The sequence below is a fragment of the Phyllobates terribilis genome, unplaced genomic scaffold, assembly GCF_046119375.1.
Source record: "Phyllobates terribilis strain yellow unplaced genomic scaffold, ASM4611937v1 Scaffold_11__3_contigs__length_659146591, whole genome shotgun sequence".
Classification (NCBI taxonomy): domain Eukaryota; kingdom Metazoa; phylum Chordata; class Amphibia; order Anura; family Dendrobatidae; genus Phyllobates; species Phyllobates terribilis.
Window position 1 is genome coordinate 554256479 of NW_027362771.1, and position 18586 is coordinate 554275064.

General features: G+C 43.4%; 1 protein-coding gene across 2 annotated transcripts in view; it reads left to right on the forward strand.

The window, feature by feature from the left end:
• The first annotated feature begins 837 nt into the window (after positions 1-837).
• LOC141166894 (aspartate aminotransferase, cytoplasmic-like) overlaps positions 838-18586 on the forward strand; it is a 120506-nt gene continuing 102757 nt past the window's right edge. For both annotated transcript variants that reach the window (XM_073654064.1, XM_073654065.1), the window contains exons 1-4: positions 838-1021; positions 5667-5832; positions 9155-9336; positions 10074-10191. In XM_073654064.1, coding sequence (XP_073510165.1) covers positions 5715-5832; positions 9155-9336; positions 10074-10191 — 418 coding nt within the window. In that variant the 5' untranslated portion in view covers positions 838-1021; positions 5667-5714. The remainder of the gene's footprint in view (positions 1022-5666; positions 5833-9154; positions 9337-10073; positions 10192-18586) is intronic.

An 18586-nucleotide genomic window follows, 5' to 3' on the forward strand; every position in this document is an offset into this window, starting at 1 on the left:
AAATGTTAAAATGACATTTCCTGGTGAATGCATTTGTCACGGTTGAAAGCAATGCAAAAGTGAAAAGATGCATCAAAAACGCTATGTGTGAACATAGCCCAAGGTGTGGAGGAGCATTTTTGTTTTTGGTTATTTATTTTGCCTTATATACAAGTCATTACCCTGGAAAGGATGTTCCTTAACATATTTCCCAGGAAATTCCATTTTGGTTTTGTTTTGGTATGTTTTATTGTGAGTCCGTAAAAGTGGCGTAATACTCTGACAACGTTGTTGACCGCAGTGATCTGGGAGTCAGAAATGCTTCCAGGGGTCTTCCCCATGCTGTTCCATGTCATTTGAGCACTGTTCCCATCGATTTGGGCAATTTTTAGGCCCTCTGCAGTCGCCGCCTGAAAAATGCTCGAGTTTCCCATAGACTTACATTGGGCTCGTTTAACGGTGTCGAGCACCCGAGTATTCCAATGTGCTCGACCCGAGCAGCGAGCACCCGAGCATTTTAGTGCTCGCTCATCACTACTCCTAAAGTATCTTTAAAAACCAAGAAAAAATTCTGTAAAATACTATGAAGCTCTGTGTTTAAAAAAAAAAAAAAAAAAAAAGTAAAAAGGGGAAAAATTTCTTTTGCAGCCCCAGAAATAAAATTAGGGCCCTTACACCAGCGCTTGTACAACTCTGACGGTGGTTAATTTTTTTTTCTTTACGCACATTAACCCCTTACACCATGTTTTTTAAACTTTAGTCTATCAGTAGCCAGTGTTTTACAGTATAATTAGCTGCCACCTCGGTGGCCATGTTGCCGGATCACCTTGGTGATAGTGAATCAAATGCCGTAACTAACGACATAAAGGAGCAGAAGCACAGACTGTAGACTCAGGGCTGAGGAAGTGACAGGTGCCCAGGGGCTGTGTACAGGAGGACCACATGATGACGCTGTGTACACTGAGGAGGGGTCTTATTCCGGGTGTGTCCTTAGGAATGTAAGGATCCAAGCATCAGAGAAATCCACATTCTATTGAAAAAGGTAAGCATCGAGAAATCATTGCTTTACCATAGCACTGACCTATTCTATAGCGGTGTACAACATTCTCACCCTAGGATCAGAACGGTTCTGCGATTTTTATGTTTTTTTATATATTCATAATATTTAAAATCTCAGCTTTCTGTCTGTGAATGCAAACCTTTATAAATCCAAGGGCTCAAAACACTGTACAAATCTTCCACATCTCAAGTTTTCATATATATGGGGTCTTGGCAATGCTCTGAGAGGATAATTCATTATCTAGGACATATAAGCATAGGTAAAATGTATCAGCCTGGAGCAGGGGTGGGCAATTCATTTTCCCAAGGGGCAACATGAGAGACCGTGACTGTTGTGGAGGCTGAAACAATAGGCTGAAATTTAATTCTGCTCAATATTAATATTAACATAGAATTATTATTTTATACAATTATTAATTCTATCACTAATATACAGTATGAGCCCCCACACATACCCTTATGCACAGTATGAGCCCCCACACAGCCCACCTATATATAGTATGAGCCCACACACAGCCCCCTATTCTCAGCATGAGCCCCCACAGCCCACCTGTAAACAGCATTAGCCCCCACACAGCGCACCTATATACAGCATGAGCCCCCACAACCCACATGTATACAGTGAGTCCCCACACAGACCCCTATATACAGTATGAGCCCCCACACAGCCCACCTATACAGTATGAGCCCCCACACAGCCTCCCTATATACAGTATAAACACCACATAGCCCCTCATATACAGTATGACCCACCACATATTCTCTCTATATACATTATGAGCCCCAAATAACCTCCTTATATACAGTATGAGCCCCCCATATACAGTATGAGTCTGCACACATTCACTCATATTAAAGAAAAAAAGACATACCTCTGTCTCATACCCCTGGCGCCCGGCTCCGGTCTTTGCTGTGTGTGCTGACGCTCCGCATAGCAGACATGATGTAGCGACGTCATCTCTTCTGCTGTATCAGTTTCACACTCTGAATGATGGAAGAAGGAGCCAGCGGCTCCCTCCTCCTCCGTTATAATCTCCGCTACATGCATCCCCAGGATGCAGACAGCAGAGAATTCAGGATGTTGGGGGGGCGAAGGCAGCAGCATGGTGTTTTCAGCCCTTCAGCGCTGTGTCAGACCACGGGCTGGACTGGAACAGCTAGAGGACTGGATGTGGCCCGCGGGCCCCACTTTGCCCAAGTCTGGCCTGGAGTATGGACTGTGCAGATCACAAAGCATCACCTGGACTGGATCTATTGTAGCAAACCTGCAACTGTGAGAAGCTCTAGTTCTGTGCAAGTTTTAAGACTTCAGTGTAATTACGGATAGCATTCCTAGTTGTATGTCAGAAAACCAGTGTCAAAACATTACAAATTACGGTGCACACCATAAAATATAGCCAAAAATGGTTGTACACATGTAAAATAAGAATCACAGCAGTTTCTCATCTTCTCCTCTGCTGCTTGGGTCTCTGCTTACTGGCTGCAGTGTTCACATCATGACTTAAGTAAACATCACCGCTGCAGCCAATCAATAAGCTTGGTGGATCTGTTGATGTAGATGGCACTAATCCACATTTCAAGGAAGGCTGACATCAGAAAATGACATTGTTTAAATGAGGTTTTTTGTGTTAAATGTATTTTTTAAGATATATTTTTGGCACCTTTTTTAACATATAACCTGTATTAAAATAAAAAAATAGAAATCTTGCAGTTTTCACACTGACTACCGGGGCTTTTTTAGACTCTAATTTCCTGTTGTTTCAGGAAACAACATATGTACATAGTCACAATAGTTAGACCTCTGTCCCTATTTTTTTTTGTATCAAAATGCCTAGTAAGTAGGTGCAAAGGTCATTGTGAAGGAGAGAGAACAGGGGGAGCTGTGACATCACTTATTGTGATTGGTGGATGGTAATCCTGTCTGTAATAATATGGAGCCTGCTGAAAATTCTTCCTGAAAGAACTGGATGTATGAGTCTAAAACAGCCCCAATAGCCAGTATGACAATTGCAAGATTACTAATTTTGTTTTTTCTTAATAAATATTGTGAAATGGAAAAAAAAAATTGTCAATTTTTTTAAAATAAATGTTAACAAAATTCATGATCTAAGAGAAATATACTTCTTTTTCCCCTTATGAACCACTTTTTTCTGCCTCCTGAACTCACTATCCACTTTGAAAAATTCCTCATTTTAACATGGTCAAAGCAAGATGGCCTATAAGCGGCTCACTGAGGGATCAGGTTACAGAGCACAAAGAAGTCTATGGAAAAGGGAGAGGGAGGGAGAATGAGGAGCACACATCACTGGGAGAAGCCAGGCAGACACAGACAGATCGTGCTGCAGCTTTACATCACTTTAGTGTTGGATTTAGCTCAATTCTGCAGTATAATGTTCTCCATGATGCCACTGCTGCTTCTCGCTTGGTGCTACAGAGAAAGCAGAGCAGACATCCTGTGTGCTGCCTATGTGAGACATTATAGAAGTTTGCCTCCACCCATTTGCTCAGAGCCAAGTGAAAATTAGGTGAAAATTGCAGGATACAAGCCATCTAATGCTTACATATGGGGTTATTCCTTAAGTAACCACCTCTTTTATTGGATAAAATGGATTGCCCAACACAGAAATACATTATTTTTAGGCATGGATAGTTTTAAACTAATAAACTGTCATAGTCGCTCTCTGACACCATCAGGGGTCCAGCACAGTCCACTCCAGAGGTCTACGCTAACTCTGGTAGCTATGTCTGCTTTGCTTTGAAGTCACAAGACCATTGCAGTCTGTGATTGTCTGCAGCAGTCAGGTGATTAGAATAGTGGATGTTTCATTGATGAAGCCCTCTTTGAGTTGGTCGGCTGACTGCTGCAGACAATCACAGGCTGCTGCGATCTTTTGACTCCCGAATGGAGCAGACATCAACTACAGACCTCGAGGGGTGCCGGAAAAGCCCTTTAATCTTCATATATAGAAGAATAGAGACAGCATTAAAATTCACAATGGTGGCTTCTATCTCTAGTGTGCCTATACACAATATTAAAAATCCCTTTCATTAATAAAAAAAATTATGGCCTCCACCAAACTAAATAGTATAATCTCCATGTTGACATTTGGGTGACCCTCAGTTATTTTATTTTCCACTTTGCCTGATTCCACCAAAGCATTACTCCAGAAAGTATTGATGTTCTCCTTTTTTTAATATATTGTTTTGAATCTGCTGCTCCTACTCATGTCTATATGTTTCCATGGTAACAGACAACAATAAAGATGTGTAGTCTGACTCCGCAGTCCTCTTGCCTCCATCTGTACTTCTTGCTTACTTACCAAATGTATGTTATTAATAATTACCTAATTTTACCTAAAGGGATGATCCACATTTGGAAACAGATTTCTTTTTTACTTAAATACGTGTATCTGAGGCTAAATGACATTGTTTTAATTTTGGTTTCATTATACATTTTGCACTTTCTCTGCACATTCAACTCTGAAGTGGGCTGTAATTATAAATCAGCTGAGAAGAACTCTGAGAAAGACAGATAGGAGTTACAAATAGTGATGAGCGAGCATGCTTGTTACTTGAGCTCAGGTGTTTTCCGAGTATCTTCAGCGTGCTCGGGTGTTATGTTTTAGTCACTCCGTGCTCATGATTTGCGACTGTTTGACAGCTTTAATACATGTGAGGAATGCTTGTTTCTTAGGCATTCCTTAAATGTATTAAAACTGTCAACAATCGCAAATCATGAGCACGGAGTGACTAAAACATAACACCAGAACACGCTGAAGATACTCGGCGAGCACCTGAGCATGCTTTCCGAAAGGGTTAACAGAACATACTCGCTCATCACTAGTTACAAACTCTCCTGCCCAACCATCAGAACGAGCTCACTGATGGATTTTCAGATAGCTCATTCTACAGCCAGCCATAGACAGTGCAACACCGAGGCTACAGAAGGTAACTGGTGGAAAATTTTTAACAAAACCCAATTGCAAAAATCAATGTTAGCCTGGATTATATGTACTTAAAGAGGTTATCCACTATTTAACATTGATGTCCTGTCCTTAGGATAGGTCATAAACGTATGATCGGTGGGGCTGTGACACCTGCCACCCCCACCAATCAGCTGTTCTAGGTGCCCGAGTTATAAAGCTGTTCTGTCTACTGATAATGGCCACGACCGAGTACTGCACATACTCCCCCTATTCAAATCCATAGGGTGTGGATATGAATTACCCAGTCAAGGCCACTAGATGGAGCATTTCCAGCAGCGGGAACTGCTCCGTTTACTGATAGTGTCCACGGCCATGTACTGCACATCCACCTCCTATAGGTATCGCACCCCGACCGATTAGATATTGATGACCTACCCTAAGGACAAAGCTTTTAAGATATTTACAAGAGAAAAAACGTTCCAGCTTCCATAAAGTACATAAATACTTATTGATAAAAAAGGATTCCATATATTTGGAATCCTTTTTGTATCAATAAATATTTTTGCACTTTATGGAAGCTGGAACGTTTTTTCTCCTTTAACTATTGCAAGTGGTCCCTTGTGTTCTGTGCCTCCGGACGCCTAGGAGTGTGGGTGAGCTGGTCTTTTTTCTATCTTTTAAGATATTGTTTTTGTTAAGCAGAAGACCTGCTCCTTCAGTCCTCCTCAGAGAAGAAATGGTGAGCTCAAGATGACAACTCTCTCCGTGTTTCTTGACGTTCCAAGGTCTATAAAGGATAAAAATAAGCTGCAGGAAGAGGCTTATCTAAAAGACAGGAATAGAAGGAAAGTTTACCTTGGGTACAGAGGTAATCTTATAAGAAAGATGACATTTTATTGTAGAAAATAATTTTATTTTTAATTAATTTTATTTTTGAGAAATTAATTCAAAGACTCCAGTCTGAGGCTTGTAGTCAATGCCTTCATGGACAAGTCTATGATATTTTAATGGATCTATCTAAGTGGATCTGCCAGTGTACTAAGCTGTCGCTGTTTAAAGGGGTTTTCCCATAAACAAAAGTTCATTTTATTCAATAGATCTTAGAATAATAATAAGTTCCACAATTGGATGTGGTTAAATAAAATGTTCCTGTGCTGAGATAATCTTATAAATGTATCAATGCTGTATACTGTGTAATGGCTTTGTCTGACCGTGCAGGAACATGGTCTGATCATACCACAGCTCCTGGGCAGGGGAGGAAGCAAAAGAGTATACAGACATTACAGCACGGGATCACAGCTGATTCTTTCTGTGAGGTAAAACATTTTCTTGCCTGTTTTTAAACAATGTTTTACTTCAAAGAAAGAATAATTTCTGATCTGTGCTATTATATCTGTATACTTTTTTTTCTCTCCCCTCTGCCCAGGAGATGTGGTATGATCAGACCATGTCCCTGTACGGTCAGATACAGCCATTACACAGTACACAGCAGGGGCACATTTATAAGATTATCTCAGCACAGGGACATTTTATTTGTCCACATCCAATTGTAGAAGTGATTATTATTCCAAGATCTATTGATTAAAATAAACTTTTATTTGTGGGAAAACCCCTTTAAGAAAAGGATATTAAAGGGATAGGTTTTGCTGTACTCTTACCAAAAATGGCACAAAACGTATACCAGAAAATTTGGCTAAAATGAGCAATCAAGGAATAAACCAGACTCCTGTATCTATAAAGGGAACGCTCCCCTCACCAGTGACTTTTGGGCCATCATATATATAGTGTATAAAGGCTGCTCTGTTCTTTGTTAGCTGCTACCAGCCAAATTATTTTTGGTGCCATTTAGATGTTTTTTTACAGATCCTTTATACAATTTGTTTCGATTTTACATGAGAATATACCAAGAAATTTTGTGAGAGTCTGCAAGAAAAAAATGATGTCCTATTTACCATTTAATGTACTGAGAAAAGGAAAAAAATTCTAAGTGAGGTGAAATAGAGAAAAAGAAGAATAATTGCAATTCTACTATTGTTTTTCGGGTTTAGTTTTTCTAGCATTCAGTGTTCAGTCAAAATGACTTGGAAACATGACTCTTTAGGTCAATCCGATTACGACGATATCAAACTTGTATAATTTATTTTATTACTTAATTGGCTTCAATAATTCTGAATTTTTATCACGACAAATAATAAAAAAAAGTTATGGGTCATGGAAAGTGGCATTGCTTTTTTTATGTTATTTTTCCATCAATGGAGCTGATTGAGTGAGTGTGGGGAGCTGTAGATTTTAATGGTACAATTTTGGGGTATATAAGATGTTTCGATCACTTTTTTTTTTTTTTTTATTTATTGGACGAGTGGGAACCGAAAAACAGCTTCTTTTTTATTTTTAAAATATTTTTTATTTTTGGATGGGGGTTAGGAGGGTGGTTCGAATCATGGTTCTTTATGTTTTAAAACTGTTTTTTGCTTCAGTACTGAGTAAAATCATGGTCTCCTATGAAGCCCACTGGTACAAGCATCTATCATGAGAACAGTCTCTGGTCTTGGAGAGGAGTTCCAAAGATTGTTAAGCAAATATGCTCAGAAATTTTTGGAATCTTCCGTACAAGTGAATAAAAGGATCCTGCTGCACACATGTGCCATAAATGTCTGAAATGGGGAATACCCTTTTGACTTTGACAGGTAGTGGCATTATATAGTAATGCAGGGTGGACTTTCCCTACAAAGAAAGTACATTTCTCCACATGTATTAAACAGCCGAGATACTTTTTTGGTGTAAATGTGGGAAAGTGGCATCTCCCCACCTTTCTTTGGTCTGTAGTTTTTTTCTTATTCTGTGGAGTCTCTGTAAGCTCTAAAAAAAAAAAAAAAAACTTCTTGAAAAAAAATAGCTTATTTCTTTTTAATTTTTCTGACTATGTGGCCAAAATAGACAGTATAATGTACTTCGGATGTTTTCTTTAAAGGTTTATCCATATGTTATTGGGGCATTCCCAACTTTTACCCCATGCAGGTATCAATGGGCTCTAATAAGTTGTGTCCACGGAAGATCATGCTTATTTGGTCTATGGGGGAATAAGCTCTATTAAACGGGTAATCTCAAGTTGTTTCTTTAGCAGCTTAGAGATATGCAGTCTCCTTACAGTCTCCTTACTTTCTGGTTTCTGAGGAGGTGGGCTCTCCTCCTTCAGTGACAGTTCTGTGGAGTAGCAGAGTTGTAGTAATATAAAGTTCAGCACAAGTTCTACTGTAAGACATTTAGTTGTCATTTGTTTGTTCTGGAGTGTACACTGCTATCACTATATTTACATATAGAGATAATAAGACATTTGAACAAGCACACAGATGGGGAAAGTGAGAGCAGTAATTAAGATAACTGCTCTTAGTGTTGCAAGGCTAGTGATTTTGCAAGATTTATAACAGCAGCTTGTCAGGAGCAGAGAGGGAGGAGAAGGTAGGTGATCAGATATCTGCTATATAGAAGTTAATAGACTGGAAAGAGGTGACTAGGTTGTTAAGAATTAACCTCTCTCATGGAATGTAGATAGTGCGCACTCTTGCACTCTAGAGCCAGGCTTTGGTGACTGAGCTCCATGTAAGCCAGCTGTACATTATAAAACATAAAAGCTCTCATTGCAGGAGAATAACAGCAGATAGAAAAAGCAAGTTCTTTGTAAACTTACTTATTTTCATGCTAACTAAATTAAGCAATTTAATTTCTTGAGAATACCCCTTTAAAGAAAAAAATCATCCCTATGTCTGTCTCCATGCTTCATGTTTCAGGACAAAAAATCTAAGACTTCACAGGACATCTTCATTGTATAGAATATTGTGGTAGACAATGCTATATCATGCAGAGGAAACCAACAATATCATATATATCAGATGGTATCCTTTTTTTCTTTGGGTAGCCTATATAGTGGCATATGTTGACGACCTCTATCAGAAGTGTACATTGGGAAATCCTCCATACATATAACTTCGATGGAAGGCAGGAATGAATTCTGACCAGAACCCAAATCAATTTTAGCGCTGTACAAATCAGAAAAATCACCAATATCTAGTCTTTATTAGGAAGTCTTCTAGGACTCAATGTTGGTGATTCTTCATGGAGATGTATCACTGATATCTTCCTATATTCTGTTACTAAAAGTAAGAGAATCCTCTTTTCTTTTTTTTTAATAGTCCTCCTATCTGAAGATGGTCAGCCATGGGTTCCACTGCCAGTGAAAAAAGTTTATCTTCAGGTAGTCAATGACCCAACAAGGAATTATGAGCATCTGCCAGTGGCCGGAGCACCAGAGTTTATTCGGGGAGCTACAGAGTTTGCTCTTGGAAAGAACAACAATGCTATCTTACAAAATAGGGTAAGTACAATTTTAATTAACCCCTTCCACTTTCTCAGTTGTTGCAGCTGATTATTCATCATACAGCCATCTCTCCCCACTTCCCCAAACACAGGAACAAGTGTTCCTGTGTTCTTGGTGTACACCTGAGGAAGAAGCTGGTACGCCATTGAAATGCATAATGTTTTTATATATTTTATACAATTAACCTGCAATAACTTGTACAGAGTTTAATCCTTTACTATCTTCTGGTCCTAGTAGCACAAAATTTGTTCTCATTGCAGTGACAGTGCCTACCAGCAGATCCTTTGTGTGTTTTTTATGCATGTGTGTTGTGCGCTCAGTGCAACACACTATTTACTTACTCACCTTCTCCAAGTCGATCCAGGTGATACCATATGTGTGTTGACAATTCATTTTAATTTTTTATTCCTGTGTTCTCTGAGAGAACTGCAGCCAAACTTCTTTGGTAGTGTCTCATATTCCAGAGCACCAAACAATGGGTTTATGGAAATCCTTCTGTTCCCCAACATTAGACTATTGGCTGCATTCACATTAGACTGTCAGCCTTTAATTTATGGCTTGGATAATTTCCTTTGAAAATTAATTAGAGGACTTAAGGGGTTGGGGTGCTATTTTTACTTTTATATATATATATTTTTTTTTTTTTTTTTACCATTTACCACATTGCTTTATGATTGCAAACTATGGCAGGAAAAAAGTTGTGTAATGGCCACTAATGTTTTTTTCATTATCAGGCATGTGGCGTGCAAACCCCAGGAACCACCGGGGCTTTCAGAATAGGAGCAGAATTCCTCCGTCGTTGGTATAACATCAGTCAGAAAACTTCAGTCTGTATTGCTCTAGTTGCTCATGGTATGTTCTGGTTTTATGTGTGAAGGTACAAGATCTATAGGTCTACCAAGAACTTTCCTCATGCCTTTCTCTTATGTCTCTTGGTACCCTTCTTGAAACCTGTTTTGACCATTCGGTGGGAGGATGTTTGGGGATTAACACTAGTGTTATGCTACAAAAATTTTCATGTTATCCTCCTTCCCAAACGCAATGACCCATGGATTTTGTAAGTCTTGGGCCCAATGAGAGTGTGGAAGGTGGATAATACAAAACTTATGCAACCATCCATTCAAGCCCTTAGTATATCGGGTTCGCAGGGCATGAGGCTGAGCTATACTTTTTGAGATTTTAGTACCTTTTCCAGACTTTGAATTTGGCATGTTGACACTTCACCTTCAGGACTCGTAAACACGACTGATTATTTCGTAAGAGAATTATTCGTGGTTTTCATGATATTACTAGTGTTGAGCGAGCACTAAAATGCTCGGGTGCTCGAAGCTCGGGCCGAGCTCGCCGTGAAACTCGGGTACTCGATCCGAGCAACGAGCCCAATGTTAGTCTATGGGAGACCCGAGCATTTTTGCGGCAGCACCCCCGGCAGTCTGTAGAAAGCCTAAAAAGTGCCCAAAACGATAGTGACAGTGCTCAAATGACATGGGACAGCATGGGGATCGCCCAAGGAAGCATTTCTGACCCCCAGGTCACTGCTGTCAACAACATGGTCAGAGGTATTAAGCCACTTTTACGGGCTCACAATAAAACGTTCAAAAACGAAGCTGAAACGGTTTTCCTGTGAAATATGTTAAGGAACATCCTTTCCAGGGTAAAGACTTGTGTATAAGGTAAAATAAATAACCAAAAACAAAAATACTCCTCCACACCTTGGGCTATGATCACAAAGAGCATTTTTTATGCCTTTTTGCACTTTTGTATTGCTTTCAACCGTGACAAATGCATTCACAGGGAAGTGTCATTTTAACATTTTACAACCTTATCTGCCCATGTGCTGTATGACACATGCATACAGTACTGAAAAGAAATGGGAACAGCATGGGGAAGACCCCTGGAAGCATTTCTGACACCCAGGTCACTGCCTAAAAGTGTGCCCGTCAGAAGTGATCCTTGCCGCATCAGAAGATGCAGACTTGCAACTATCCCCGTGCAAGTCCTTGTCCCAGGGCAGTGTTCAATTGTACCTCCCCCAATCCTTGCAATGCAAGCGCAAGTATGCAGCCTGCCACCCACCCACCCCCAGGCTGCAATACCATACTGCTTGCTTGCACTTGAAATTGGGCCTTTTAGGCATGTGGAGGCGGAATCTGGCCACCATGTCATGGCTGCGTCGGCGGCCTTGTATCCATACTCAGTCCACAGCTGACCGGCGGCCGGGTGTCCACGCTTGCTCCCCAGCTGCCAGGGGGCGGCCGGGTGTTCATACTCAGTCCCCAGCCGCCCCGCGGCCGGGTTCCCACACACGGTCCCCCGCCGCCTGGGGGCTGCCGGGTGGGTCCCCAGTGCCCCTATTTGAAGGACAGCCTAACCACAAATACATGGACAAGTGAATGTGGTCAGGGATGGTCCATCTTACTGATACCTTCACACTGGGTTAATATTGTGGAAGCCGGGACACAGTTGGACATTACGATGCAACACGTCCTCCAGACATAGAGGATTGCGGGTCCTGGGTCAATCAGGCTTCAACACAAAGTTCAGAAGGTAGACAGCGGCAGTGCTCGGCCTCCTACACAACGAGTAAATTATTCATGATCATGAGGCCATCCATCTCCTTAGCTTTCTGTTCCTTGGAATGCAAGCGCATGTATGTAGTAACGGCTAGGCATGAGGTGGTCAGCGTTTTGGCGCATATCCTACCTCCTCCGAGGATTGCTGGATGTTTTCCTGCTACTATCCCAGTTCTATGACTCCCATTAAAGCAAAGCTTTAGGTGATGAATGAAGGATGAGGTGGTGGCAAAGGAGAAAGAGCAGGAGGAACAGGGACCATTCACATCAATATCAGGCCAGTCAACCACACATGTCTTGTAGGATATGTTTCTGTACCAAAAGGAGCGGTTCGGCTACACAGTTTTAGGGCATACAGTGAGTGCAATGCCTACCAAAAATTTTGAGGCACTCCAATGCCCCTTGGAAGTGACATGGAGGTCAGAGGGCCTTAACTAAACCGTTTTTTCCATTTATATCAACTGGGTCTCCTATACACTGTTGGCCTAAGCAGTGAATGGAAGGCTTTCCAAAAATTATGAGGAACTGCAATGCTCCTTGAAACAGACGTGGATTACAGCGTACTAAAACCTTCTACCCTTTATTGGGGAGTGGGTCTCCCTTAGTGTTCACCTATGCATTGAAAAGCAAAAGCTGACTAAAATTAGGAGGAAATGCAATGCCCGTTGGAAGAGTCGTGGAGGTTAAAGTTAATTAAAAACAACATTTCAATGCCCCTTGGAAGAGCTGTGGAGTTCAGAGTCGTTTAACAAGACGCTTTTAATGCCCCTTGGAAGAGACGTGAAGGTCTGAGTGGTTTAACAAGACTTTTTTAATGCCCCTTGTAAGAGACGTGGAGGTCACAGTGGAATAAAAAGACAACATCAATGCCCCTTGGAAGAGTGGTGGAGGTCGCAGTAGCTTAACAAGACAGCTTTAATGCCCCTTGGAAGAGACGTGGAGGTCACAGTAGCTTAACAAGATGGTTTTAATGCCCCTTGGAAGAGACGTGGAGGTCACAGTAGCTTAACAAGATGGTTTTAATGCCCCTTGGAAGAGTGGTGGAGGTCGCAGTGGAATAAAAAGACAATATCACTGCCCCATGGAAGAGACGTGGAGGTCACAGTAGCTTAACGAGATGGTTTTAATGCCCCTTGGAAGAATGGTGGAGGTCGCAGTGGAATAAAAAGACAATATCAATGCCCCTTGGAAGAGTGGTGGAGGTCGCAGTAGCTTAACAAGACAGTTTTAATGCCCCTTTGAAGAGACGTGGAGGTCACAGTAGCTTAACAAGATGGTTTTAATGCCCCTTGGAAGAGTGGTGGAGGTTACAGTGGAATAAAAAGACAATATCAATGGACCGTGGAAGAGACGTGGAAGTCACAGTAGCTTAACAAGACTGTTTTAATGCCCCTTGGATGAGTGGTGGAGGTTGCAGTGGAGTAAAAAGACAATATCAATGCCCCGTGGAAGAGACGTGGAGGTCACAGTAGCTTAACAAGATGGTTTTAATGCCCCTTGGAAGAGTGGTGGAGGTTACAGTGGAATAAAAAGACAATATCAATGCCCCGTGGAAGAGACGTGTAGGTCACAGTGGAATAAAAAGACAATATCAATGCCCCTTGGAATAGTGGTGGAGGTCGCAGTAGTTTAACAAGACGGTTTTAATGCCCCTTGTAAGAGTGGTGGAGGTTACAGTGGAATAAAAAGACAATATCAATGCCCCTTGGAAGAGTGGTGGAGGTCGCAGTAGCTTAACAAGACTGTTTTAATGCCCCTTGGAAGAGTGGTGGAGGTCGCAGTGGAATAAAAAGACAATATCAATGCCCCGTGGAAGAGTGGTGGAGGTCGCATTAGCTTAACAAGACGGTTTTAATGCCCCTTGGAAGAGACGTGGAGGTCACAGTAGCTTAACAAGATGGTTTTAATGCCCCTTGGAAGAGTGGTGGAGGTTACAGTGGAATAAAAAGACAATATCAATGGCCCGTGGAAGAGACGTGGAAGTCACAGTAGCTTAACAAGACAGTTTTAATGCCCCTTGGAAGAGTGGTGGAGGTTGCAGTGGAATAAAAAGACAATATCAATGCCCCGTGGAAGAGACGTGGAGGTCACAGTAGCTTAACAAGACGGTTTTAATGCCCCTTGGAAGAGTGGTGGAGGTTACAGTGGAATAAAAAGACAATATCAATGCCCCGTGGAAGAAACGTGGAGGTCACAGTGGAATAAAAAGACAATATCAATGCCCCTTGGAAGAGTGGTGGAGGTCGCAGTAGCTTAACAAGATGGTTTTAATTCCCCTTGCAAGAGTGGTGGAGGTTACAGTGGAATAAAAAGACAATATCAATGCCCCTTGGAAGAGTAGTGGAGGTCGCAGTAGCTTAACAAGACGGTTTTAATGCACCTTGGAAGAGTGGTGGAGGTCGCAGTGGAATAAAAAGACAATATCAATGCCCCTTGGAAGAGTGGTGGAGGTCGCATTAGCTTAACAAGATGGTTTTAATGCCCCTTGGAAGAGACGTGGAGGTCACAGTAGCTTAACAAGACGATTTTAATGCCCCTTGAAAGAGTGGTGGAGGTTACAGTGGAATAAAAAGACAATATCAATGCCCCGTGGAAGAGACGTAGAGGTCACAGTAGCTTAACAAGACGATTTTAATGCCCCCTGAAAGAGTGGTGGAGATCGCAGTGGAATAAAAAGACAATATTAATGCCCCGTGGAAGAGACGTGGTGGTCACAGTAGCTTAAGAAGACGGTTTTAATGCCCATTGGAAGAGACGTGGAGGTCACAGTAGCTTAACAAGACGGTTTTAATGCCCCTTGGAAGAGTGCTGGAGGTTACAGTGGAATAAAAAGACAATATCAATGGCCCGTGGAAGAGATGTGGAAGTCACAGTAGCTTAACAAGACTGTTTTAATGCCCCTTGGAAGAGTGGTGGAGGTCACAGTAGCTTAACAAGATGGTTTTAATGCCCCTTGGAAGAGTGGTGGAGGTTACAGTGGAATAAAAAGACAATATCTATGCCCCTTGGAAGAGTGGTGGAGGTCGCAGTAGCTTAAAAAGATGGTTTTAATGCCCCTTGTAAGAGTGGTGGAGGTCGCAGTAGCTTAACAAAACGGTTTTAATGTCCCTTGGAAGAGTGGTGGAGGTCGCAGTATCTTAACAAGACGGTTTTAATGCCCCTTGGAAGAGTGGTGGAGGTCGCAGTGGAATAAAAGGACAATAACAATGCCCCGTGGAAGACACGTGGAGGTCACAGTAGCTTAACAAGACGATTTTAATTCCACTTACAAGAGGCATGCAGTACAACATATTAAAAACATTATTTCCATTATTGGGGAGTGGGTCTCCCATAGTCTTTGCCTATGCCTTCCAAGCAAAAGCTGCCAAAAATTAGGACGGAGGAACTTGCAATGCTGGCAAAACGGACAACGGTCACCCTGGTGGTATAGTGGTGGTGGAGGCTGAGGATAAGGCGAAGAGCAAAAAACAGCCGAAATGAGGAAGCATATACACATGTGTGGGTGTGAAGCGGTGCATGGGAATACACCTCCCGAAACAACACAGTGGATTTGACTGTATGTTACTCTGCTGTCATTTGGTGGTGATGAGAAGTCTGGCCCAATCAAGCCCTTGTTCATTTTGATAAGGGTCAGCTTGTCAGCATTGTTAGTTGACAGGCGAGTGCGCTTATCAGTTATAATTCCCCCAGCGGCACTAAAAACACACTCCGATAACATGCTAGCGGCAGGGCAGGCCAGGACCTCCAAGGCGTACAGAGCGAGTTCATTCCAAGTGTCCAGCTTGGATACCCAATAATTAAAAGGCACAGAGGAATCATGGAGGACGCTTGTACGGTCGGCAAGGTACTCCCTCACCATCTTTTGAAACTTTTCACTCCATGTGAGAGTACCCCGTGCCTCAGGGTCTGTAAGCTGGGCGGGTCTCAGAAAACTGTCCCAAAACATTGACAGTGTTCCCCTGCCTCTTCTGGATTGGAGTTGCGTCTCTCTCGCCTTGGTTGGTCAACGAACAGTGACCTCTGCCGCTAGCGTGTTCAGATGGGAATTTTTTTTAACAGTTCTGCAGCAAGGGCCTTCTGGTACTGCCCCATTTTTGTAGACCTCTCCACCTCAGGAATAAGAGAGTGAAAGTTCTCCTTATAGCGGGGGTCTAAAAGTGTCACCAGTAATGATGACTGACCATGCTCTCCTCCTCCTCCTCCTCCCCCCTGTCCTCAGGCAACCCACGCTGAACCGACAGTATGACAGTTGTACTGGTACTACCGTCTACAGTGCATGATACCAGCTCCTGATCTTCCTCCTCCTTCTCCTCCTCCTCTCCCTCATTGTCCCCCAATGCACGTTGGGATGAGATGAGGCTGGGCTGTGTGTAATTGCCCGCTACGGCTTCTTGATCCATCTCATCATACTCTGGCTGCAATGCCTCCTCTTTAATTCTCTGCAGAGAGCGTTGCAAAAGACAGACAAGTGGGATGCTGATGCTAATGATGGCGTCATCGCCACTCACCATCTTGGTGGACTCCTCAAAGTTTGTCAGGATGGTACATATGTCAGACATCCAGGTCCACTCCTGAGGTCTTATGTGTGCAGTCTGACCTGAATATCGAAGGCCTTGTTGCAGCTGGTACTCCACAACTGCTCTCTTCTGCTCACAAATCCTTTGCAACATGTGGAGGGTAGAGTTCCAACGTGTGGGGACATCACACACCAGTCGGTGTGCCAGAAGCTGCAAACGCTGCTGCAACACAGCAAGGACGGCGGAAGCTGTAGCCGACTTCTGAAAATGAGCTGACAGGTGGCATACTTTGACTAGCAGATCTGGCAACTTGGAGTACGATTTAAGAAACCGCTGAACCACGAGGTTAAGCATATGAGCCACGCATGGTACGTGTGTGATCTCGCCTCACCTCAGAGCCGCCATCAGGTTACGGCCATTGTCACACACGACCATGCCTGGATGTAGGTTCAGCGGCCTCAGCCACAGATCTGCCTGCTCTTTCACAGCTGTCCACAACTCACAAGCAGTGTGAGGTTTATCACCTAAGCTTATGAGTTTCAGCACAGCCTGTTGCCGCTTGGCTGAGGCAGTACTGCAGTGCTTCCAGCTTGTATCTGATGTGGTGATATCTGAGATGGAGGCTGAACATGAGGAGTAGGAGGAGGATGATGCGCAGGAGCTGTACACTGTGGGGGCAACCCTGACTGACATAGGGCCCGCAATCCTCGGTGTGGGGAGGATGTGTTCCATCCCAAGTTTCACCTGGGTCCCGGCTTCCACTATGTTTACCCAGTGTGCCATCAGGGAGATGTACCATCCCTGGCCACAAGCACTTGTCCACGTGTCCATTGTCAGGTGGACTCTCCCAGTAACTGCGCTGTTGAGGGAACGGCAGATGTTTTGGGACACGTGCTTGTGTAGTGCAGGGATTGCACACCGGACAAAATAGTGTCGGCTGGGGACCGAGTACCGAGGGATGGCCACCGCCATTAGGTTGCGGAAGGATTCCATCTCCACCAGCCTAAAAGGCAGCATTTCCAACGCAAGCAGTCGTGAAATGTGCGAATTTAGAACTGTGGCCTGTGGGGCGTTGGCTGCAAATTTGCGCTTTCATTCAAAGCTCTGGGATATGGACAAATGAATGCTGCGGTGGGACATGGACGTGGATGTTGATGCTCTTTCTTGAGAAACTGCCATATAAAGTGAAGACTGAGAGGAGGGGGCATCTTTGCATGCAGTATGGACAGGGGATAGCCTTGCACGCTCAACAAGGGGTTCTCTTACACGCACAGCAACGGAAGAAGCAGTGGTGACACCCGCAGCCACTGTTTCTGGACCCTGGGGTTCGCCCCACAAAGTCGGGTGCTTTGCTGCCATGTGCCTGATCATGCTGGTGGTGGTCAGGCTGGTAGTTTTGTCACCCCTGCTGATGCTGGCATGGAAGGTGGTACAAATGGCCTTTTTGGGGTTATCAGCAGAGTATTTAAAAAAATTCCAGACTCTGGAAGACCTACTGGTTGTACTGGCAACGTCCATCGTGTTGGTGTTACGGGGAACGGTTGCCCGCCTTCTGTCTGCGGCTACCACACTGCTTCTTCCTGCCTGTTGAGGTACTCTGCCTCCCTCCCCCTGTGTGCTGCTGGCCTTGCTCTGCGTGTCCTCCTGCCACGTTGGGTCAGTTACTAGATCATCCACCACCTCCTCCTCTTCCACTTCCGCACCACTGTCCTCCTCCTCATTTCGTGGCAATTGTGTCTCGTCATCGTCCACCTCTTGTGACAAATTGCCAGCGTCGCCTTCCTGTGGCTGTTCAAATATTTGGCCATCGCTACATGGGATCTCCTCTTCCACCACTTCAAGCGGAGCAGGCGAGGGGCCCAAATATGGAAATGGACCAGTGAACAGCTCTTCAGAGTGTCCAACTGTGGGATCAGTTGCTGTCTGACGACACTCGGCATGGTGGGAGGAAGGAGCATCAGGGTGAGGAGGAGTATGCAGTCGAGACTCACGACTACTAACACTTGACCGTGTGGAAGACAGACCGGAGGTGGTAGTGCCCAGTTGACTGGAAGTATTATCTGCTATCCAATTAATAATCTGTTCACACTGATCAGTTCGCAATAGTGGTGCTGTTTTGTGTTTCCCTAGTAATTCAGTCAAGAACTGGGAGCGAGA